This window comes from Sebastes fasciatus, chromosome 10 (genome assembly GCF_043250625.1).
Source record: "Sebastes fasciatus isolate fSebFas1 chromosome 10, fSebFas1.pri, whole genome shotgun sequence".
Lineage (NCBI taxonomy): Eukaryota > Metazoa > Chordata > Actinopteri > Perciformes > Sebastidae > Sebastes > Sebastes fasciatus.
This window is the reverse complement of record NC_133804.1, coordinates 19,948,574-19,973,119: the sequence shown is the minus strand read 5'-3', so window position 1 is coordinate 19,973,119 and position 24,546 is coordinate 19,948,574. Positions and strand designations below refer to the sequence as shown.

At 42.7% G+C, this 24,546-nt stretch overlaps 2 protein-coding genes across 3 annotated transcripts in view; one reads left to right on the top strand and one right to left on the bottom strand.

Moving 5' to 3' along the window:
* Positions 1 to 24,546, bottom strand: part of dock2 (dedicator of cytokinesis 2) — a 115,450-nt gene that overhangs the window by 30,924 nt on the left and 59,980 nt on the right. The window lies entirely within an intron of this gene.
* insyn2b (inhibitory synaptic factor family member 2B) lies at positions 139 to 24,210 on the top strand. 2 transcript variants are annotated; one of them, XR_012595607.1, is made up of 4 exons: positions 139 to 279; positions 11,712 to 11,820; positions 17,874 to 17,948; positions 23,879 to 23,943. XR_012595607.1 is itself a non-coding variant. In XM_074648824.1 (4 exons), the coding sequence occupies exons 2-4, from the start codon at positions 12,052 to 12,054 to the stop codon at positions 24,060 to 24,062; spliced, it is 1,818 nt and encodes a 605-aa protein (XP_074504925.1). In that variant the 5' UTR covers positions 11,711 to 11,820; positions 12,018 to 12,051; the 3' UTR covers positions 24,063 to 24,210. The 2 variants fall into 2 exon arrangements, 1 of the variants encoding a protein (XP_074504925.1); XM_074648824.1 differs by lacking the exon at positions 139 to 279 and adding an exon at positions 12,018 to 13,610 and having other exon boundaries at positions 11,711 to 11,820; positions 23,879 to 24,210.

The following is a 24,546-nucleotide window of genomic DNA, read 5'->3' as shown; positions in this document are numbered from 1 at the left end:
AGAATTGCAGTAAAATGAGATAGATAAATCAGAGAAAGGCAGAAAGAGAGAGAGAGGGAGAGAGAGAGAGAAAGAAAGAGAGAGAGAGAGAGAGAGAGGAGGGAGGATCACTGGGCTCCGCGAGCATGCGAGGATCAGTAGCAAGAGAATGAGACGGAGAGAGAGATAGAGAGCGGTAAAGGGTCGGAGGAGAGCGCTGCTGAGGACTAAAGGACTATCAGGGATGAGAGAGAGACACCGAGAACAAGCATGCGGACCAAAGGGGAGGATGAGAAAAAGGTAAGTGACTGAGAGAGCAATGAAAGACAGTTGTAAGGAAAGAAAACAGTGTACAGTAAGTGTGTGCTTGTTATACTGAAATGTTTTCTTCTTGGTAAAGATGCTCTGTTACAGTATGACCCTCTGAGGAATCTCTCCAGTCTCGTAGCCCGCGGCTATAGTACTTTATTTTCAAAGCAGCTCATTCAAGATTTAAGACACTGGCCAGTGAATGGAGGTATACTGGTGATAATGGATTCAAGCCGCAGTGAGCCAACTGGACTAATGGACAAAATCCTTACAGGATTAACCTCTGGACCCCAAAAAAAACAACAGTGTCTGGCTTTGTTTGGGCGTCTTGTTTCCTATAGACAAAAAGTGTGTACATCTCTACTTCAGGAAGGCTGTTTATGGCAACTGTGTGTTTATTTCTGTTTAAAAAAGCAGCGTGATCACATCATCACAGTGGGGATATATGTCTATGTGTGTGTGTGTGGCAGGTGAGTAATCCTATCCATCTGTCACAGTGGGATTTGCTGCATATGATTACATCTGTGTGCGTTTGTTTACAGTATGTGTGTGGCGCTTATCTTGTGTGCGTTTCACCATGCAACATTAATTACAACTTTTGCTTTTAACAAGGATTCTAAATGCTTCTGTTAATTTACGTATGTGTGCGAGAGTGCGTGTGTGTATCTGTGGCTATTAAAAGCCTCTGAAACCAATCGTCAGAACAGCTAGTGTAGCTTTAATATGGGATTATATTGCAATAACCCTTCTCTTATACACTAATGCCACCCCTGTGCATCTGTGTGTGTGTGTGTGTGTGTGTGTGTGTGTGTGTGTGTGTGTGTGTGTGTGAAAGAGAGAGAACAGGCAAATGTGTGCAGGGATCTAAAACTGAGACAGCAGGGATATATATGTGACAGTGTGTGTGTGTGTGTGTGTGTGTGTGTGTGTGTGTGTGTGTGTGTGTGTGTGCTTGTGTGTCTGTATTACAACATCAAACATTGGCACAGACATACACACATCAAGTCCAAAATAGAGTAAGGAAGTCTTTCTTTTCTTATGTTGTGTTTTGGACTGTTCATATTCTAAAACTAGTTTTTTTTTTACAGAGAGATCACATTAGACATATTGAAGACGAAGGTCAAAATGTTAAGTTTGCTTTACAAATATATATAAAAACATTGACAAATATTGGACCTATAGGGATGGAAGCAAGATTTGTTGCTAAAAATATCCTAATACCTGAATATACAGGGAGCTTGTTGTGGTTATTAGTGATGCATGAGAATATCGCTGAGTGCATTTCTCTGTTTTTATGCTTGGATGAAAGAGTGATGCATAACCAACATACTGTATGCTGGCAGGAATTTAATCCAGTACTAATCAAATCTCTAAAGATTTCTATTCAATTTCCACTAGAATGTGCTTTATTAATTCGGATTTTGCTATTACTTTAATGTTTTCTTTTCCAATATTTGGGAGTGTTGTGTATTTGTTTGAAGTCGACTGAGAGAAACAAACCAAAACTTTGAATTATTTTGGCAACATTTCAAAACTTTGTGTAAAATGTGCTTGAAAGTTTGTTTACATGTCTGGTAACATGCATATATTGGAAACAAGTGCAGCACAGAAAGAGATAATTTGAAGGGGTATAATGCAAATGACTGTCTATGGGGAAACCCAATCAATAGGTTGTGACATTATACGCCACTGACTTTAATTACATCACTTTTCTCCTGAGAATGATGGCGAGATAGAGAGATAAAGGTTAAAGGAGATTGACAGCGAGGTAGAGTCAAAAGAAATGTGTGTACTTTCATATGCATCCTTGTGTGTGTGTGTCTGTGTCATTGACACTCTGCTAACCAGACAGACGGTGAAAAGGTGATGAGATGCGGTGAACGAGAAGAGGACTAGAAAGTCAGAAGGGCAGTTGAGATGGATGAAGGAGATGGATGAGGGAGGGAGGGAGGGCAGAGAGGGCAACAGTATGGAGAGGTGAGAGGAGGAGAGATAGACCGGGGGTTAATGATGGAGAGATTGGATGGGATGTGCGGACAGGATGAGTGATACGGCAGAGGAGGGAAAGATGAGATGAGAGAAGAGGAGAGAGGGAGGAGAGAGCAATGAGAGAAGGAGGACAGGTGAAAAAGGAGGGATAAAAAGATGAGTTGACAGGAAGAGAGCAAAACAGGCTACGGTATATCACACGCTGATAAGATGTACAGTATGTGGTCGTCTAACTTTGACACTTTGTTCTCCTCTGTTGGCTTACAGGATCTAGTTTCCCTCCTTTATTGTGTTTATCTCTGATTATCAAATATTTGTCGGCAAATATCTCATATTCAGTTTCACTAGGTTTCTCTGCTCTGCTGCTCAGCGAACACACATTCCTCTAGCCAACAACAAACAAATGAATTAATCTGGCAGATGGATTTGTCAATGATACGCTCTATATTTCACCCCGTTTCTTGTTACAGGTACCTAACTGGTTGTAAATAAGCCTGCGCCATAAAACCAAACAGAATTCAATTTTTTTTCTCTGAGGGCCAGCCGACTGGAACACTACATCACACTGAATTATGTCCTATTACCTCCTCGTAAACAAGTAAAAGGGGCTAAAAAGGATTCAAACTTTTAAGGAAATTTATCTTTTTCAAGATCTTCAATTAATGAATTAATATATGTGGAAGTGCAAATGATTTATTTATATTCTGATCTAAAATGGTCAATGATCACTGGGTGGAATCCCTTAAACCCTGCAGGTATATGACTTAAAACTCCTACTGGTGTTCATGCATGCAAGGTGCAACTGACAAGACTCTTTCCCTTTCAAATGACTTTTAATTAATATATTATCATTATCTGAGGGTTCATCAGGGAAAAGCCTCACACGTCCAGGCTAGTCTGCCTCACAGGTCTAATGAAGAATTAAGTTATCTCTAGGCTAAATTCATTTCCTGCCTTTGTCTAATTCATGCATCACTGATTAAAACATGCACACACACACGGCAAAGTACATTTCCTCAGAGGAGTTTGTCCAGGGGCGAGGACTGTTGGCTCAAAACAACCTATAGCTTTGAGGGTCTCTAGACACAAAACTCAGAATCCTGATATTCATTCATGTTCGGAGCAAAGTTAAATTCTCATGAGCAACACTGAGATGGTGTTGGCCAGATTGGAACGTAAATCTATCATGAACACACAGTACATAATGTGCGGTAGAGCAGTGGCTGCCAAAGTGGGTGCCTTGAGGACAGGCCAAGGGTGCTGCAAGATTTATCATACTGTTAATTTATGGTGCTTTTTTTTAATAACGTTTCAAAACTTTCAAAATGACTTGATAACTCCCGGTTGCCGGTTGTCACAGTGACACAACATGCTTTCCGGCTCGGGAGGTTGTCAGGGGCTCAGCAGAACAGAAAAGTAGTGACGGTCAGAGCAAGCAATGGGAAGATTTGACACGGTGAACAGAGCTCAAAGAAATGATGACACACCTCAGCCCTCGACACAGTCTGAGACGAGCAACAGAACTAACATCAGACTGAACGCTACAGCGGGGCAGATAAGCGTAACAACTGTGCATTTAGAGATAAAAGCAACACATTTGGCACAGACGTAGGTTTATATATTATGAAAAGATATAGATATCGGGGCGCTGCGAATTTGGGGCAGCCATTTTTCTGCTCCATCCACGCTACACCTCTTTGCCCATTTTTGGATTAGCCGGAGACGTCACTGCCAAGATGGCAACAGCTGGAACTACCCACTTTGAACTTAATTTTTGCTCTTCAGGTGACGTCACAGAGACGACGTCTAGATTTTATACACTCTATATGACAGGCACTACTGCCATCACCCGCATTACCTTCACCAACTAGCTGGGGTTGGACAAAGACAGATGAGGGTCTCATCACTTGCTTGCACAGAGCTGTGTCTGTGTGAAGGGGAGTGTAAACAAGTGTTAACAATGTGCTGCTGGAGTATGGCATTTATTATTCTTATTCTTTTTTTAAATTGGATTCATTTTGGTCAAACATTCATGAAGTAAACCCGCCACCGTTTTCTATGTTAAATAACTATATACATTGCTTTTCAATGGCTGCCACAGCCCTCAGGGGCCAAATGTGCAGCACCCCGATATACTGTATATAGCTTTTCATTCAACATATAAACCTATGTCTGTGCCAAATTTGTTGCTTTTATCGCAAAATGCACAATTGTTATGAATATTTCAGTTTAGCTGCCCCACTACTTGGCTTAACACATCAATAGCAGGCTCACATGTCTCATTAAAAAGCCTGCAACCTAATCTGTTTTGTTTATTTGTCCTTGTACACCTTTAATGTAAGCTCATCAAGAAGAAATTAAGGAAATTCATTAATTCATGTTATATTAGGGGTTGGTTGGTCTAAACAAGTTTTGAAACCATTGTTGTAGAGCACAGTCATTTTCTATTATTCTATTTCTCATAGGAAACCTACATTAAGCTCTCTCTCATGTTGCAAGTTGCAGAAACCCTTTTCCATTGTTTGCACTAGCTGCCTTGAAGAGACACGTGAGTCTCTTGTTATCAGCGAGGCGCACGCTATCTGCCCCAAACAATGCTTCAATGAGAACCAAACTTGGATTATGCAGGGTTGGCTGAGATACTTGGCTTTTGTGAGATGAACATATGCCTTTGTGGCTTCTGGCTCTTCAGTTGTTGAAATGCTGATTAAAGTGCACTGTCCCTGAAAAATAACCCAATTAAAATGCACAGCAAAACAGACTGTGGGATGCTGAGCAAGTTTCCGGGTTGATAATCATTTCTGGACCTTTCCTTCTGTCGGATGTGCGGGGATAAATGTTAAACTGTACCATGGTGCTTGAGAAAAGGTGAAACCAATTATGGAGACAAAAGAAATATGGATTTAAAAAGTGTACACATGCTGTACTGTATGTCTGCAATGCTGCATGCAAATATTGGACATCTGCACACACAATATTAATTTACAAGCAGAAATGAAACTAATATTTTCTACTGCCACTAATATGGACAGAAAACTAGGCTCTTTTCTCAGTCCCTTCACTGTACTTATTACCCACACGCACGTACCTTAATATCCCATCAGAGGTAAAAGCTGCCTTATATTTCTAAAGAGCTGAGAAAGGATTCTCAGCGATTCTGCTGAGTCTCCTTTTTTAGCATCATGTTCGTTCAGGTGAAGCAGAGCAGTCGTACCTGTAATGAGCTGTTCTGTCCAACTGACCTGTCTGACAGCTTGTCTGCTGATCACGCCGCCAGTCTTTTTCAGCCGTCATTCACATTAAAACAAGTCAGAGAGGGGGAGGTCTTAATAATTTAACAGCTAGCTCGCACTCTTACTTAGCAGATCATTGTTGCTACCTGTGCTGACATCACTCCAGCTTCTTCCTACAATTATTCACTGTCAAACGCCTCCGCAAGCTGTCTTGGAATTATGTCTGACTTTGTGCTAAGATTTATAGCTATGGAATAATTAATACTTACTCAGATTGATTTTTAGGTTGTACTTTAATGGGCTCAGTTTTAAAGCTAGAAAACCTAAGGATTCAATTGGTACCAACCATGTCATTCTAGCTTGTCTTAAAGGAGGCTAAATGCTCCAAACTTACGCTACATTTTGGTTAGGAAAAACTGGCATGTTAATTTTCAAAGGGGTCCCTTGACCTCTGACCTCAAGATACAGTATGTGAATGAAAATGGGTTTTATGGGTACCCACGAGTCTCCCCTTTACAGACATGCCCACTTTATGATGATCGCATGCAGTTTTGCTTAAGTCATAGTGAAGTCAGCACACTGACACTGACAGCTGTTGTTGCCTGTTGGGCTGCAGTTTGCCATGTTATGATTTGAGCATATATTTTTTTATGTTAAATGCAGTACCTGTGAGGGCTTCTGAACAATATTTGTGATTGTTTTGTGTTGTTAATTGATTTCCAATAAGAAATATATACATACATTTGCATGAAGCAAGCATATTTGTCCCCTCCCATGTTGATAAGAGTATTTAATACTTGACAAATTTCCCTTTAAGGTGCATTTTGAACAGATAAAAAATGTGTGATTAATTTGCGATTTATCAAGATTAACTATGGAAAATCATGCGATTAATCGCGATTAAATATTTTAATGGATTGACAGCCTTAGCTGAAATAGAAAAGTTTTCTTTTGTTACTTTCAGCCCAGACAGCAGACAAAAAAAAAAACTGACTACAGTACCCAAAATGCCCTGTCTCAAAGGGCCAATAAAGTGCTGCGTTTGTTCTGTTCTGGAGGTGAGTGGGCGATAGATGGCGAGTGAGAAAAGCAATGTGATTACGGAGCAGTAAAGCGAGTCTCGGTCTCCCTAAAACACACACACACACACGCGGCCCGTCAATCGGTGGTTGAAAAATGAGGCTCACCTTGAAACGACAGGGGACTCGATTCGCTGGAGCATTCAGTGCTCTGTTACCACTGCAAAGGCGTGGATGTGCACACACATGTACACACACACACACACGCACACACACACACACACACACACAAGGCCTCGCTGAGACTGTCTGCATAGTAGACATTTCCTGAACAGCCCAAATCCACCAACTGGTAAATTAAACTCGTTGCATGTATAAGCAGATTTCATAAAAAGCTGCACCCTGTCAAGAAACCTCCCTAGTGTTTAAAGGCTGTGAGTGTGTTTGTCTGTGTGGTGACAGATGCTCAAGCACACTTGCAGTGCGTATTGATTACTGGCAAGCCGTGTGTGCGGATTCCCACATCTTCCTTCCTTTTAATGTCTGTCTCACTTCTCTGCCATGCTTCTCTCTTTATTCTTTAACCAACTCCATCAGACAATTTAGGCAAACGGGCCTTTACATCTCTTCCTCTCCTCTCACACGCATCACTTTCATCTTGTCAGTGATCGTTCTCCTTCATCTTATCCATCCGCCACCTTTCAGCAACTCTCTGTGCTTCGGTCTCCCCCATTCTCCTCTTTTGTCGCCTCCCCTTCATCCCCTCTAGCCAACAGTGTCACCTCCCCTTCTCCTCCCCGCTCGTTTTAGAAAGCCAGAGGTGCAATGTGGGCGAGAGACTAAGATTAAATATAGAGACGGGGGGGAGGAGAGTGAAACGCACAGTAAATCAGACACAGCGTGACAGAGATGGAAAAGGGGGCGGCGAGTGGAAAAGTGCGACAACAAACACGGGTAATGATGAAAGACGAAGGCGACGGGAGGAGAGTGGTATCCAATAAGAAGTAGAGAGAGAGAGGAAGAGAGTGGTAGAAAGATGAAGAGAGACAGGCGTGGGAATCTGAGAAAGTGACTTCTGAGGATATGTTGCCACTTTCTGCCTGACAGCCTGCAGGTCAGGGGTGAAGAGTGAGACATGAGATGGCTGGCACACACACAAACACACACTCACACACACACACACACACACACACACACACACACACACACACACACACATAAATCGGTGGTGACATCAAGGAGACAGAGAGAGAGAGAGAGAGAGAAAGAGAGAGAGAGAGAGAGAGAGAGAGAGAGAGAGAGAGAGAGAAAGTTTGTTGCAGCAGGTGTCTGGTGTGGCTGCTGGTGGATGACAAATGCTTGGAAATGAGCTGCAGTGAAATTACCTTCAATTGACTTAGTCTGAATCCCAAGGCAAACTGCTTGACGACACAAAACACACTCAAACACGCACGCACGCTCGAACGCACATCTGCAGTCCTCACTCTCTCCGTCGCACACAGAAACACTGGTTTGCTCTCTTATTCTCGCTTTCCCCCTCTCTCTCTGCAATTTCTTTTCGCAAACAACACATCTCAGTCCATTTCTCATCCAGCCCGGTGACTGCGGCCTGCTTTGCAAATAGATTTCACTCTCACACACACAAACACCAAAAAGGAAAAAAAAAAAAAAAACTCTGGGTCAAGACCTTTGTGGTGCACTCCAGGTCCATAAATGCCACAGTTACCATGGCAACCGATCATAAACAGTCTCAACTGTCAATTATGTGTGACCTCCCAGGCAATGTGGCAGTCCTTGAGCCAACACACTGTCAAGATATTCATATAAATAGCAGCAATATGGCACTGAAGTAGAGATTCTTTGATCTATAGTGCCTTACGTAAAGCGCTTACATTTCGACTGGCTGTCAAGTGAAGCTCTCGAGCACAAATGTGTCCCGGGAACTTTGTCACGAGCACTAACCGTGTGACAGCGACTGCTGTTGTCTCAGCTGAGGTGTAGAAAGTTTCATAAACAAGGGATACAGACAGGAAACAGTCTAATTTTAAACTGTTCCCAATTCTATACTGCTGCCCATGGGCAGGCCCACCAGCATAATAAACTGTGTTCGCTCAGTTTTAATATTTAATGACTTTAAATGAAAACTGAAACTCCAAAGAGACTGACAATATTAATTACACTTGCTGTCGGGTAAAAGTATGAATAAAAGGGCTGAAATGCCCATTTCTATTCTGCTCATGCTGTCAAAACAGCATGTGACACCGGGCTTGAAAAAGAGTCGATATAGGTCACACAGAGCGTTGCTTTGAGGGGAATGTGTGCATAACTCTGATCCTGAATACATATGAACTATGAGTTCAGCAGTCAGTAAAGTCTCACCCCAGTTAGTATGAGTCCACTAGTGAGAACATATTTTAACTGCTACAGGGCTACCACTGCTGACGGGCCGATTTCTAAAACTTCTGGCACCAAGCCTTCTAATGAAAAGTTTTTTTTGTCAGTAATTTCATTGGTTCTTAAACTAATAGGTGAACAAGGCCATCCATCCATCCATCCATTATCTCAAACCGCTTATCCTATTCAGGGTCGCGGGGGGGCTGGAGCCGATTCCAGCTGACATTAGGCGAAGGCGGGGTACACCCTGGACAGGTCGCCAGACTATCACAGGGCTGATACATAGAGACAGACAACCATTCATGCTCACATTCACTCCCACGGGCAATTTAGAGTCAACAATTAACCTAACCTGCATGTCTTTGGACTGTGGGAGGAAACCAGAGAACCCGGAAAACCCACGCTAACACGGGGAGAACGTCCAAACACAGAAAAGCCGCAAGCCGGGTTTGAACTTCCGACCCTCTTGCTGTGAGGCGACAGTGATAACTGTGCAGCCCTGAACAAGGCCATATTTCATTTATTTCTAAAACTATTGTACTGTTCCAACCTTGACCCTACAGCAAGGATTTGTGTTGTGATGTTGCACCAACTGGCATAGAATAAACTCTTTCTCTCTCTGTGTGTGTGTGTGTGTGCCAGCTGGTTTAACATCACACACCATCTGCAATGAAAGGACGAAGATGTGGTGAAGATAGGAGAAAAATAAAATAAAATATTGATGGAGACATAAAGAAGATTTCCGTCTGCTGACTGATGCCTTGGGCTTGCCTAATTTCATGCACAAATTATCTTTTGTGACCAGTTCTTTTTGCCTAAATGGACCATTTCACAGTTGTAAACATTCCAAATGTGTCCCAGTTTATTTCCTGTTGCAGTGTATGTGAATGACAGGAAATAAACCTGGACCCAAGCTGTTGCCTAGCAATGCCATTCTGTTGAAATGGTCTAGACATTTGTTGTACAGCACCAATATTCAGGAATCAACAGCATATTGGCTTCTCGAGGGTGGATAACAGTCTGATTTAAATGTAGGTGGATAAAAAGAAATTTGCTGAAATGTCTAACCTGGATCTACAACATGTATTGATGCTTGTATTTTATGCAGAGCCACTTTGTAGTCACGCAACAATTGCACTGGATTACAAACCAGAGCACTGCCAATTACCCTCAGGAGCTAAATGTGTGTGATGATTAGGCGATTCCATTAGTTTAAATGACTGCTCATTTCTAACCTGACAGATATGACTCCAGCCTATTTTCTTGCTCTTAAATACAGTATATTGAATTTTGTATGTTTAAACAAACTCCATTTATTCTCTTATCGGTGTCTTTTCTTCTTTGATGTATCCAGCCAATATGTGCTGCAGCAATGGCCCAATTTCCTCCTGAGTAGAAATTGGATTTATTGCCCCAATTTTATCAGCTAATCATAGTGTCACATCAAGTGATATGAAGTGATTAAGGTCAAATGATTATTTTTGCTCCCCTCGTAAATAATCCAAAAAGTTTGACCATGTACATCAATATAAAGACAGATAAGGCTTTTCACATAATCTAGCTATGCATTTCAATTTGTTTTCCTGTCCAACAAACAATTAAACAAAAAGTAAATTATATATTAACACTGAGTTTAGGCAACATGCCTGTTAGGGTGGGTAAAAAAAATAGATTCACCCATGTATCGCGATTTTTTTTTCAAGATTTTGAAATTGATTCTTTAATGCCAGAATCGATATGTTTGCTTCTTTTGAGTCTATATGGAGGTAGAAGGAAGTCACTGCTTTCATTGTTGTAGTCTGAGTAACGAGACATCATATCCGTTCCGTATTCGTCAATCAAAACAAATCGCAGCCGGACATTGCAGGAAAAGCAGAGCTAGACGTCATGGCTAAAGCTGCATGCTAACTCTGTCAGCCGTTACTCTCTTCTCCGTGGTCAAATCAGCCGACGCTACAACTGTAGAGCACCCATATACTGACATTTCTGTTATATGTTATATTTTTGAAAGTAAAAGTCCCGAGAAGTGTATGATTCAACTTTTTCTCATAGTCTAGTGTTAAAAAAGTTAACAAAAATTGCAAGAAATTGTAATATTGAATCACAATACTCGTAGAATGGCAATACATATCGAATCGGCACCCAAGTATCGAGATAGTATCGAGTCAGGAGATAGGTGTATCGTCCCAGCCCTAATGCCTGTCTACCTCAATGAAAAACAGGAGGATAGGCAGAAACAATAATGCAGGGTTTAACATTATACTGAACTCATTAGACAGATTTCCAAACTGCTTCCATGAGAGATGTCGAGGTATGATGCATCATCAGTTTACATACTGCTGTGGGAGGCAAACAGAACCTCATTTGAGATGCGTCACGCTCTGTCACCACGTAATAAAAGACTACAACAACATCTGTAGTCCTACATTTTTAAGATTTAATGACATGGCTCCTGGGGGGTGTGTGCAACTTGAAACTTATAGAGATACAGACAGTATTACCCTTAAGATATCCCTAGTCTTTTCTGTTCCCTCAAGAGGAACAGCTTGATGAGATTTAGAGTGTTGCCTCTGTAACTCCCACCCACCTGCTGGTCTAATAAGAGGTTGATAAGAGTTCCATCGATCAGGTCAGTGTGTGCATTCAGTCGAGGTCAAAGCTTTTATGGTGCTTTTACGTGCCTAATGTCTGTGTCTTCTTGCCAAACTGACCATTTATACCCTGTCTCCCTCCTTTTTTCTGCTGTTTCCCTCATTCATTCATTCTCTCTTTTTCTCTCTCCCTGCAGAACAAACCCGCAATGCCCAGAGAGAGAGAGCGAGTCCATCCAACTTATCATCTGGTTAGAGACGGAGAAAAGCCTCGACAGTGATGTCCAATCAGAAGTAGCTAATCTAGTAAGGAGGCCATTAATGGAAGACCATTGAGGGTTTAAAGCCTTATTGGATATTGACTTCCTGTCTCCAGCTTCAACATACAACCTCACAGACACTAATTAATTTGGGTAAACAAAAGCTGGAAACATTCCCATGTTTTATTGGATGTAATCCTGCTGACGTTGGCCGATGTCGCTGCTTGCCTCCATCCCGTTCAGCTCCTCAGGGGGCTGAGCCGACCTGCAGAGGAGTATGGGCAGGAGGGTGGCTGACCCAACTAATCCAGTGCCTGCGCTGGGGGTTCCCCTGGCCGGGGGGAGATGGGGGCCGCTGTGCAGCGTCGGGGTGCAAACATCTCCCGGACTGCGGACTCTCCCCTCCATCAAACGACACGGCAGCCAACCAAGCAACACACATCGGCCACTCGCCATGGCAACAGACAAAACAACGACAGTGGAGACAGGGGGAGTTATAAGAAGTGACAGCAACAGTCTCCCGGTGTCCAAGGAGACGTCTCAGAACGAGATCAACAGCCTGACACAGGACGACATGGGGTCACAGGGGTCAGGCAGCGGAGTTTACTGCCAGATCAAAACTATACGAACAAACCCCAAGGACACAAGAGACAAAAGGACAGCTCGGTATACAAATGGCAGTGTGGTAGCCTCTGACGCGGTGGGAGGGGTTTGCACTGAGGCCACAGAAGGTAAGGAGCCAGCCCGAGAGAGGAGGAGGGTGCAGTCTCTACGAGGGGAGGGCCATCGCTCCGTATTAAAGACGGGGAGTGGTTGTACGACCATGCACGCCACCCCACCGCGGCCCTGTCGAGTGATGGCGAATTCCCCACCCAGCCTTTGTGGGACATGTGGGAGGAGACGATCACAGATTACACCGTGCACAGGCGCATGTCGCAGGAAGGCTGTCAATCAAGTAATAGCCAGCCAGACTTTACCTAATCCGCCGCGGAAACCGTCTGTGGCTCAGTCAAGAAAAGAAAGCGCTCTGGACTCTCAGCCTTGCACTAAAAACACGGACACATCAGTAAAGACTTCTCAAATACCGCAGCTGTCACACACTATACCAAAAACACACAGCTCACATTCCAACCACACGCCAGACGCCCAGAACAAAACAAAAGAGTCAAAGCAGCAGACGAGGCCACGTTCTGCAGACTTCACTCTCTACAAGGACTCAGCCACCCAAACAGCAGACACACTCACGCACAACGATGCAGACAGGACCACAGCTACCACACACACGCAACGACCACACACACCATCTGCAGAAGCATCAGAGCCACCTTCGACCGAAAAACACAAGCATGACTTGGCTAAAATCCAGCACACTGATGAACACACACACCAACACACATCAGTCCGTATCACTCCTAAACATCCAGCTCCTTCCCTTCAAAGTGACTTAAAATCTACAGACAGCCCACCTCTCCCAGCAACAAACTCTCCCAAACCCGCTTGTTCCAAACCGGCCACCCCTGTAGCGCAAACCAAAAACACCCCCGAGACCACAAACACTCCCAAACAAACATCCTCAGAACGGATCAAACTCAAGGACTGCGCAAAACAGAAGAGCAAATCATTCGACGACCACACTCTGCCTTGTAAGACTCATATGAAAGCACAATGTAACGGGGCTCCAGGAGGGTTGGTGGTCGGACCCGCGGGGAGCGCGCCACGCGGGCTGGAGAAGCAGCTGCAGAGTGTGGAGGAGAACCTACAGTCCAATCAGGAGAAGATCAAGGTGCTTCTCAACGTCATTCAAGACCTGGAGAAGAGCAAGGCCCTCAGTGAAGGGTGAGAGAAGGGAGTTAAAGGGGACATATTATGCTTTTTCACTTTCTTTTAGTGTGTCACATAGTTTTTTGTGCATGTAAAAGGTCTGCAAAGTTACAAAGCTCAAAGTCCACGCCAAAGGGAGTTACTCTCCCCCACAGAAACACTGGTCCTGAGCTGCCTGAAACGCCTTGATGGAAGTCTTCTGTAACGTGGTGATGTCACCAAGTAACACACTTTGTCTAGAGGCTAGTTTGGCACGCCCTCGAACAAAGCTAGTTAGAGTGGAGCTACCAAAAAGTTAGGTTTGGCTGACCAATCACGACAGTGGGCCAGCTGACCAATCAGAGCAGACATAGCTTTTCGGGAGAGGGGGCAGGAGGGTGAAAAGAGGTGCTGCAGCACAGCCGGTATGAGAAAAGTAAAGCGTTTTCTTTTTTTAATTTAAATCATGTAAACATGTTCTAGAAGATACCCAAATTACAAGTATGCACCTGAAAATAAGTATAATAGGTCCTCTTTAATGGGGGGAATAAGGAGACAGAAGAGGAAATGGAGGGGATGGAAGGAGAACAAGAGGAAAAGAAAAAATAGAAGATGTTGTGTGAAATGAGACAAAAGAAGAGGGTTACAAGATACAGAGTGAAAAGAGGCATGAATGAAGATAAGGATGAATACAGAGATAAGAGATGAAGAAGAGGTAACGATATTCATTGCAATAGCAAGTGCTTCAGTGAGAGAGAGTGAGATAGAAGAGAGAGCAGAGGAAGAGAGGGCGTCAGGGGAGTGCACATGACTGAAAAGAGTATATTTGAGTTTTTATAGCAATATATACCGACAGGCTTTCAAGTCCGTGTAATAGATTTTAAATGTCAGGCCGTTGGAGAATAGCTGTAGTGTGTGTGTTTGTGTGTGTGATCCAATCCTGTGGGGATATACGATACCTGGCAGCCTGTGGTCAATGCTAGTACATCCTTCCTCTGTCCCTTCATCTTATATACCTTAAAGGGGATGTTCTCCCCATGGTTACCGTGTGCCCGAGAGACATTGTATATTGCCCACCAAAGCAAGCTAATCAGTACTTTCTTTCTCTCTTCTGCTAATTCTTTTATTCTCCTGCTCCACATCCTTTGTTTCCCTCCTCGTCATGAGTCCCAGTTGGCTAAGTTTCCGTACTCACTTCTTTTCAAATCGACGCCCTCCCCTTTCTCCGAGGCTCTTTAACCTGCTTCAAGCTATTCATCCCTTTCTCCAGCTCCGCTCTCGCATCGCGCTTTCCTCCATTCTTAATTCATACCCTTTTCTCTCTCCTCACCTTTCTTTCTTTCTTCACCTCCCGCAACTAACAACGGGGAATCGCTCCATTGCCCCCTCATCATTTTCTGATCTTCTCCCTTCTCGCTGCCCGACAACCTGTCCATCACTCTCCCCTGCTGTCATGTGTTAGCTGTCACTCTGTTTTGTTTCTCTATCGCTCCCCAATCTTTGCCTCCGCATCCTCCCCACCATTTCACCTTTACTGTCAGTAATTCTTCTCCTTTAAGTTTATATTATATGTCTTTCTCCCATCCTAACTTTCAACCCCTTTCTAGCTGTCCTTCCTAATCCCTCATGCCCATTAGTTCTTCTCCTCCTCCCAAACAACCTAAAACTAGAGTTGTTCCGATACCAGTAACGGAAATGCCTTCGATACAGCCTAAAATGTTGGATGTATCGGCGAGTATGCAAGTCCGCGCACCTATCCGATATCATGTTATCATATCATTTATCAGCTCATTTACAGTACACAGAAACAACAGCAACACGTGTCACTCGATACCTGATCCGTACATCCTGCCCGATCGGTACTGCACGTGTGCAACTCTCAATAGAGATGTGAAAGAAGTGAGATGGCTCACTCGTTAGCTACTTCCATCATCAGCCCCTGGAAAAAACGATGATGGCAGTAGCTAACGAGTGAGCCATCTCACTTTGTAATTGGAACATCTCTACCTAAAACCAATTCTTTACCCTTTTGCCTCATCTTCTCTTCAATAATCTTTCTTTTCTGCACCTGAACTTCCTCTTTACAAGCTCATTCTTATTCATATGTTCACATGTTTTTACCCTCCTTCTTTCTGTTCAGGGTTAACAGATGTCTCTAGCTCCAGACTAATCCCTATCAGATTACCGTTGAGAAATGCAATTAATGTTCAAGCTGCACAATAAGGCTCCTAAACTCAGTGTACATGCTGTCCTGCCCGGTGTGAGAGACTGTATCAGAGTATCATACTGTATTCTCCAGTGTGTGTGTGTGTGTGTGTGTGTGTGTGTGTGTGCTCATGCCTCGTGCTAAGTGTGTGATGAGTAAGGTAAAAAAGGGGTAAAAAAGCAAACAGAAGAGAAAGGGTGAGACAGAAAGAGAGTAATTGAGAGAACCAGCAAGTAAGAGGGTCTACATGCATCTGACGCTGAGCCAGAAATGAAAGCACTTTAAGTGGGCCGCTGTGATGAAAGTGTCGGCTGAGCTAAGAGGTTGTCGCTGTGCTCAGCTCCTTGTTTTCTTTTCTCTCCCGAAGCAAATAGTCATCTTCTCTTGCTGTTGTTGTCTTTGATAAAGACTTGTGGGAAAGGAAAAAATTATGCCAGTCACAAAGTCTCTCTCCATGTAATTAAAATGTCTATTTTATCAACATAAATCAGCTACTCCCTCATCTACACAGTTCAGTCAAAGGGCAGCCAAAATATCTTGGCAAAATGAAGCTTTCCAATTAAATGGCAGTCGGCATGTGCTTGTCAGATGCTTTTATCTGATTTTATTTTGAGTGTTTTGCTCTGAAGTCTTGTTCAACCTTGACAACATGGTTTGCATGTGTACACTAATCATGTTTTTTTGTAATGCACAACGATTTTTAATATAACTATTTCCTAGAATGAAAGACAATAAGATCATTTTCACTGAGCTCTCGGCTCGTGATATTGGTGTCATGTAACATTCGGCTCCCAACTAAACCTACCTACCAGCTCCATTTCCAAAAAATGATGTTCCCATACAACTGAACTGATTTTTTCAACTATGTTTCGAGGTAAAGGTTTTTTCTCCTGGTCACAGTTTTAAACGCATGGTCAATGTTGTAAATTGAAAACGAAACAAAAACACAACTTAGTTAGGTTAAGGCAACAAAACTACTGAGTTAGGTTTAGTAAAAACATCATGGTTTGGCTTAAAATGACAACGTGAACAGCGGTCTCCTGGGGCAAAGTCCAGTGTTTATTTGACCCATCCACCACAACTCCCAGCCCCCCTAGTGGACGATCACGCTTGTTTTACTCGTTATTATAACATGCAACTTGTAATAACGTTATTATTGGTCATGGCTAGAAGGTAACACGCAACTTGCAAAAACTCTTGCAAGACTCGCTGCTCGACGACCTATCCTAAGCTTAACCATTCAAGGTCAAAGCCTAACCTTACCTATTCGAGGTCAATGCCTAACGTTAACCATTTTGCAAGAGTTTCTTAATTTGCGTATCTAGAGATGACCTGTAACTTTCATTAACGGTCCCTCGATATTCTACATCACCTGCTCTGCACGTCACCTGTTGTACTGTATCACTTGCTGTGGCCGTCTGCGGACTTACAATCATATTTGACATACGTCAAAGACAAACGTAATCCGGGATAAAATACGTTTCCTTCCAAACGTAATTGAGAATTCAGTTTAGTTGTATGGGAACGTAATTTTAAGGAGACAGGGCTGTACCTACACAGTCACTGCACACACCGCTCCGTGGTTATTTTCACCTGCCTGGAATGCCAAGCAGGCAGCCCACCAGGACTATTCAGGTGATGTCCTGAATACTCCTGTTGGAGTACATCGCATGCACTAAACATCACAAGCTATTTTGTGCCCTCTGACAACCCCCAGAGAACACACCTGATGTTGCTGCATTGAGTATGTGTAGGTGGAGGAACCAATAAAAATTGTGACACCGGCAGTGAAGAGAGCGAGACTTCTTCCAGTAAAGAAAAGCAAAGGCTGTTGTTGGTGCAAACTGCTATTTCTACCACTTCTTTCTCTGCTGTTGAACATCCGTGTACAATGTTAAGTCTAGAAAGACTTTCAGTGGTTGATACCAAATCCTGATATTTATAAGATATGACTGAAATAACAACATGATATAAAGAAAAAAAGGTGTTTGTAACATCAGATGTGTAGGTGCCATCTAGATTGCACACAAGTATGTTCAATTAAACTCCTTCTGCAAGTGTATGTGAATGTTTTACATCTGTTGTTTCTGCAGCCGCAGCTCGTACAGAACTGGTCAGGACATAAACAACTGCCCCACCTGCCAAAAGACAGCCTGCATCATCTACAGGTAACCTGATCAAGATAATGAGCTTACTGCATTACATAACACAACAATGACAACTCATTCTTTCCTGCAGCGGAATAAACAGCCCTGAAACTTCTCCTAGACAACTGTGTATGCCTTTTGTAGCCTTGAAAATGTTCCATTTCACATTGTTTTTCTCTCGGCTTTTCCACGTTTTATTTCTTATTCAGCACCTCAATCTATTTGTTTTATTTTTCATTAGCCTTTCTTCCTGCTACCCTGCTGTCTCTGCCCTTTTCTCCCACTCTGATAATTGTACTACTCAAACAATGTATCCCTATTATAGGAAAAAATGCAATTCTGTGAGTGATCCCCCTCATTAATATTGAAATGAATGCTGTATTCTAGAGATTAGACGAGCACGCTCTCTCCAGGAAAAGTTATTTACACATAAAACAACATTCTGTGCAAACAAGGAAATTAATTCAGCACCTAAATGATGCGTCTTTCCTGTTCCAGTTGTCCCTTGTGTGCGTGACCTAAATCAGTAATTGCATTCATAGATCCTCCACAATTTACAGAGCTGCACCCTCACAATCTGATACCACATACTGTAGTTTAATCCCCCCATCACCTCACCCCTTATTCTCATCTTTTTCATTATGTAAATCACTCCATCTTTTCATACCATGCCTGCTCAAGCTCTCTTTCTTTCATCTCTAACTTTCAATCAAACTGGTTTCCTCTGTACATGCTTACCTCATTCCATCTGCCACCGCTATAATCACCTGTGCCCTACCCAAACTCAAAGTCTGTCTGTGCACTGCTCACACTAGATGGAAATGTGGGTTTTCACGTATACAGTACGAAGAACACAGAAGCAAAACAAAAAAGAAAAAGTTGCTGTAACTGGAATAATCCGGCATCAAAACCTCCTTTTAGTCCACAACTTTTGTGTCAGACCAAAGCTTAATGCTATTTCTGCTTGTTTACAATCATACGTATATAAATCTCCTTTGCAGGCCACAAGGGGATAAAGACACATTTTATTACAGGGCCTTCATCTCTTCAGTTCTCTGTAACTCACAAAGACATTCGCCCCCAAGCAGCACCACATGCATTCCTCCTGTATACTTTCACTTTCTATAACTCTGTTGTTTAATCTCTCCATCTCCTCACACACTTCTCCAACTCCCTCATCATCTTCATCTTCATTCTCTCCTCCCATTGATCTTAATTAACACAAGAGGATCCTTAGCCAAGTAAGTTGTAATGAACTCCAGTGGGAAAGGACTGCCACGTAACACAATCATCCATCCATATATTCATACAGATGTACACAGATGGAAATTAACACACATATCTTCCCCCACTCTACACAGTCGTATGCAAGCACGTACACACAAAGATGAAAGCCCTATTGTTCACAAAAAGCATTATTCTGGTAATTTTTAAATTAGTCTACTCTTCCAAAAGTATTTCCTCACATAAATATGATGGAACTGAATTTTAAATAAGCAACAAAACACAGAAAAATACTATCGAAAGCTCTGAATATAAATAGATTAGCAGTGTAAGAAAGTGGAATAGAGGAAATTAATGTTTACAGGACATAAAGTACTATTATTTTATTTCACAAATAAACCTGCTCTGTAATCTAAGAGTGATCATGCAGTACAGAGAAACCAGGCGGCACCTTGTACGGTAGCCTCGACCACCAGTGTATGAATGTGTGTGTGAAAGGGTGAATGCTGGCTTGTGTTGTAATGCGCTTTGAGTGTATGCTAAGGCTACGTTCACATTACAAGTAAACGTGGCCCAAATCAAATTTTTTTGACACATATCAGATTTTTTTCAGAGTAGTGTGGACACCGATTTTTTTCCAATCAGGTCTGGGCCACTTTTATATATTGTCCTAAATCTAATACATATCCGATCACTGGTTAGAATTCATGTGCGTTTTTCCACATTATACTTCACTGCACAGGTGAGGATCACTCACCATATAGTGTCAGAGTGGTCCGTTGAAACCACAGAAGAAGAATCTCTCCCTCCACAGAACTATATGGCAGTGCGTCATTGGTTTATCAGACACTGATGATGTCTGCTACTCTACAAAAAAGCCTTTTTCTATATTACTGAGTTCTTCTGCTAAATTCGACTTCATGTTTCCCTCAGTAGAATTTGATTTAATAAACCATCAGTTATAAAAATGTGTAAACATTTATCACATTTATCTGGGAAACATCACATTTATTCACTTTAAATGGAACTGAAATTAATACAGAATTACGTTAAATTATGTTTGCCGAATGAGTAAGTGTCTGTTTATGAGTCGTAAGAAATAATAAATTATCTCTTAGAAGAAGTATCTTTACTGGTAAGGTCGGCTCCGTTAAATTTAACAATATGTCAAAGGAGGTTTTCCTCCGAGAGTAGGAAACAGTTGAAGACTTTATTTGCCTCGTCAGTCATTTAAAATGTAATTTAACTTATCAAACAGGCTTTTCACAATTCACTCAGTTCTTCTGATAAATTTGTCATGTTTCACAAAGCAGAACTCTGATTTAATTAAATTATAAAAAAATGCGTGGGCGTGCTGACTGGCAATGTTTCGGAGTAACGTCACATATCTTACTTTGGTTTATTTAACTTAGTTCACAGAAGAGCAGTTAAAGTTAAATATCAGCTGAAATGAAAAGTCACAAGACTAGAGAAGCGCTTTGCAAAGTGCAGTCTATTTACCATTTAATAACAGTAATTAAGACATTACATTACTTTCAAGGCCCTGAACTTAGAAATCTTTAGGCATTTTGGGTGATTTTTAAGGGCCTGCGGCTACCCTGATCTGAACAGTGTGTTGCTACTTCGACACTTGCTCACATCATTATCATCCAATTCAGAGATTTTCTTTCCTGCTCTACTTTTCCTTTTGTTTTCACACATGCAAATATAATCATGTATACACACATGCTAATTAATCCAACAAAAATAGGACTCAGCTTTTATCGGTGACGTCTGTTTGCTCATTTCATATGCATGTACTCGCATGCACGCACTCACACATACTGACAAACTGATGTACTTCACGCTACGTGGAAGATGTTAATTACTTGGACGGATGTGCAGAATCTGCTTCCTAATCATTTTCTACTCATATACTGTATCAGTATACGTTTCTTATTACAAATATTATATATGCAGAAAACAGTTTCAGTGGCCCGTTGTGAGGAAAAGTCATAAGCTCCATTTGGTTGACTGGACAGCCTTATCAAACCCTCAGAGAGGATTCTGGGTAAAGAGGATGGGTGATAGGGGAAGAGACACACACGAGCAGAGGATGAATTTACGCGTGGGACTGAAACATTCATCCTAATGAATTATGGCAAAAGAAAGTGGTTTTGATGTGGGCTGGCTGCCTGGAGATGTTTTGCCATTGTGAGTACTAATTCATCTGTATGATGAGAGACAATGGGGAAAGGAACTTTTGACAGCCCCTCTGTTTTTTCTACCAAAGCTTAAACAGCTCAAACACAAACACACACAGAGACATACAGCATGCAGGCACATATACACACCTAACACCATAGACATAGTATATATATGAAGTGGACGTAGTCACCGTGACCTCACCCATTGGTTTGTGGACTGCCGTTTTGAAGCCTTGATTTCGGCATTTTGGCCGTTGCCATCTTGGTTTTTGCAACCAGAAGTGACACGAGAGGTTGGAGCTAAGCACAACCGAACGCTGAATAAGACATTTTTACGACGACCAAAATGTTACAGTTATCTTTCATGAACTGAAAACACTCTGCGAAAGGGTACACCCAGACCGGACAACGGCGTGGTAGCAACCTGTCAATCACAAGATAGCCACGCCTTAAAGCATACCCTGCTTTATGGTCTATTTGACTCTAAATGGGACCATAATTTACTAAATGAACATCATGCTGTATTGAAGAAGACTTGAAACTAGCGATTGAGACCATAAATTCATGTTTACAATGTTTACTGAGGTAATAAATCAAGTGAGAAGTAGGTTCATTTTCTCATAGACTTCTATACAACCAGATTTCTTTCTGCAACCAGAGGAGTCGCCCCCTGCTGGCTGTTAGAAAGAATGCAAGTTTAAGACACCTCCACATTAGCATCACTTTTCAGACCCGGAGGTAGCCCATTGCCTAAAACTAAAAGGCATTCTTCCACTCATACATACAGCTAGTGAGTAACACAAGAGATATAACACATCCATACATGTAAAACATAACACTGTCCACTTCATGACCAACTTCCATCCTCACTTAAACCAAACAATGAAGGTTTGAAAATTCAAGAAGTTCTCACAAGTATAGAAGCAACGAGAACACACAGTCACGCACACAGCTGCTGAAGATGTCAGCTTGCAGACCAAATTAAGATCAGCAGCTTTTCCCCATTGTGCCGCAACTCCATGAACAATAGTGAGAGGGAGGTAGATCTGAGTAGAGAGAGGTAGTTAGAGTGGATTGAAAGACGGGGAGGATGAAACCGAGCCAAGTGTGTGGGTAAAAAGAGACCCGACAAAAGAAAAGTCCTCCACTCTAAAACAAGATAAATTGAGTGAATGTGGGACAGGTGCACCACTTTATCTTTCCATATATATGTGTTGTGTGTGTGTGTGTGTGTAGTCATACAGTGGAACATCTCCTTAATCATTTATTCATCTCCCTTCCTCTGTGCACACCAGAGCTTTTACTTCCTCCTCTATCCACTCATTCCCTCACTCCCTCCATCCCTGCGCTCCTTCCATGGGAGCCGAGACTTCTCTGCCCTCCCCCTCTCCTCATCTCTGGTGGCACTTATTCTCTCCCTCTTTACCTCCCTCATGTCTTTTTGTTTCCTCCCTCTATGACCTCTCTGCCCTGTTTTATTAAAGTTTTCTTTCATTAATCCATCCCTCCGTCTCCCAGAGGAGAGTCAGCTTCTTTCCTCTCTCCTCACACAAGCCCCTGCATGTTTCCCTTTTCCCCCTCTGTCAGCCGTGGGCTTGTTGTGGATGATGCACACATTGGGTGTCAGGGGAGCACATGTGTGTGTGTTGGGATGTTGGGATACTGGAGGGGGAAGGTGGGTTGGTTGCCTCTGCTCTCCATGCCTCATCATGCGGCTCATTAACTCCAGATGCCGAGCTCCTATGCAGCTCCGCCCCTACAATCCAACTCAACACAAAATCTTGCCCACAAAAAAACACAGAAGAACTCAAAGTCTGCTACACTATGACCCGCAGCGGTGGACACTTCAGAGAGATGGTGAGAAAAAGAGAGCGCTAGAGCAACGAGAGTTGGGAGGGGGAACGACAGAAGCATAGAAAAAGAAAGCCAAGAGGGTCTGCTTTGAACATATGAGAAGAGCTCCTTCCTTTAGCTCCTCCGTTTTTGCAAATGTCCCTCTCCTTTTCCTTTCCTCTCCTCCCTTTCCTGCTCTCCTTTTCATTCTCCTCCCACTCCTCTCGTCTCACCAGCCTGTGATCTACTGGTGCATGAAGAATACTATGGATGTGAAATGAGTGCTGAGTTGAGGCCTGTGTGAAAGTGTGTGTGCTGAAGGTGCATATATGGGAGTTAAAGAACACAACATGATGTTACACCTCCATATAAAACTGCATTATGTGCAAGTACATCCTCTGTTTAAGGTGGTGTCAGCATTTTGCAATACACTTTACATTTTAATGTCACCAAAACTCCTTCACTCACCTTTCTCTCAATCCCCCTCTCTTTCTAATCTCTCTTTCTGCACAGTAGACCTCCACCTGTCGTCACATCCCTCTGCTCATCCTCTCTCTCTCTCTCTCTCTACCACCCACATCTAATCTCTTTTTGTGAAAAATGAGCTATATAAATCAATTTGACTTGATTTGATACTACCCCAACCTATAAAGTATGCTACCTGCTGCCTCTCCCTTAACTGCTCTCTCTCTCTCCTCTCCTCTCCAGTGTGGAGCATGATTTCCGACAGCAGGAAGGACGCTTCCAGGGGGTTATGGAGGCCTTGGACGGGGAGAACGATGTGCCTGCACCCTCTCTGACCAAGCCCACGCTAGCCCCTTCATCCTCCGGCCGGCCCAGCACCAAGGCCCGTGTCAAGAAACTCCGCAAGAAGTGTTTCTGGTGGCTGTAAGATTTGGAAAAAACCACAACAACCTTTGTGGCAATATGGCCCCAAAGTTTTGAAACAAAGGATCTCTCTCATGGTCTTGGGGGTGTGCAGTGTGTTTAAGTGTCATTCAAATCAGTGGTGGCCTCCTGTGCATCCCTGTAAATGACACTTTGTCCACAGTATTTCATCCTCAGCATTGAAAATATACACCAGGGGACCAAGTAGAGAAAGAGGAAATGCACTGAAGAAGGAAAACGGGACCGAAGGAGCTGCTTAACTTTCCTCTCTGATATATCTAAGGAGAAGGATCACCACAACCTCCTCTCTGTGGGAACCAGACTTCAGCGGCTAATTTGTGATTAACTTTTGACTCAAAGTGAGGATACAGTTTTTCCCATTATAATTCTGTAACAGAAAGATGAAGCCTTGACACTTTTGGATGTGGCTGTCTAGACAGATGGACAGATGTATGAACGGATTTATGCCAAGATGGATTCACGCTACA

Bases quoted from the DNA above. Each gene is read 5' to 3' on its own strand.
- insyn2b (XM_074648824.1), top strand. From the start codon at position 12,052: ATGGGCAGGAGGGTGGCTGACCCAACTAATCCAGTGCCTGCGCTGGGG. The intron at 13,611-17,873 runs GTGAGAGAAGGG...TTGTTTCTGCAG, and splicing joins AGCAAGGCCCTCAGTGAAGG to CCGCAGCTCGTACAGAACTG. The intron at 17,949-23,878 runs GTAACCTGATCA...TCTCCTCTCCAG, and splicing joins ACAGCCTGCATCATCTACAG to TGTGGAGCATGATTTCCGAC.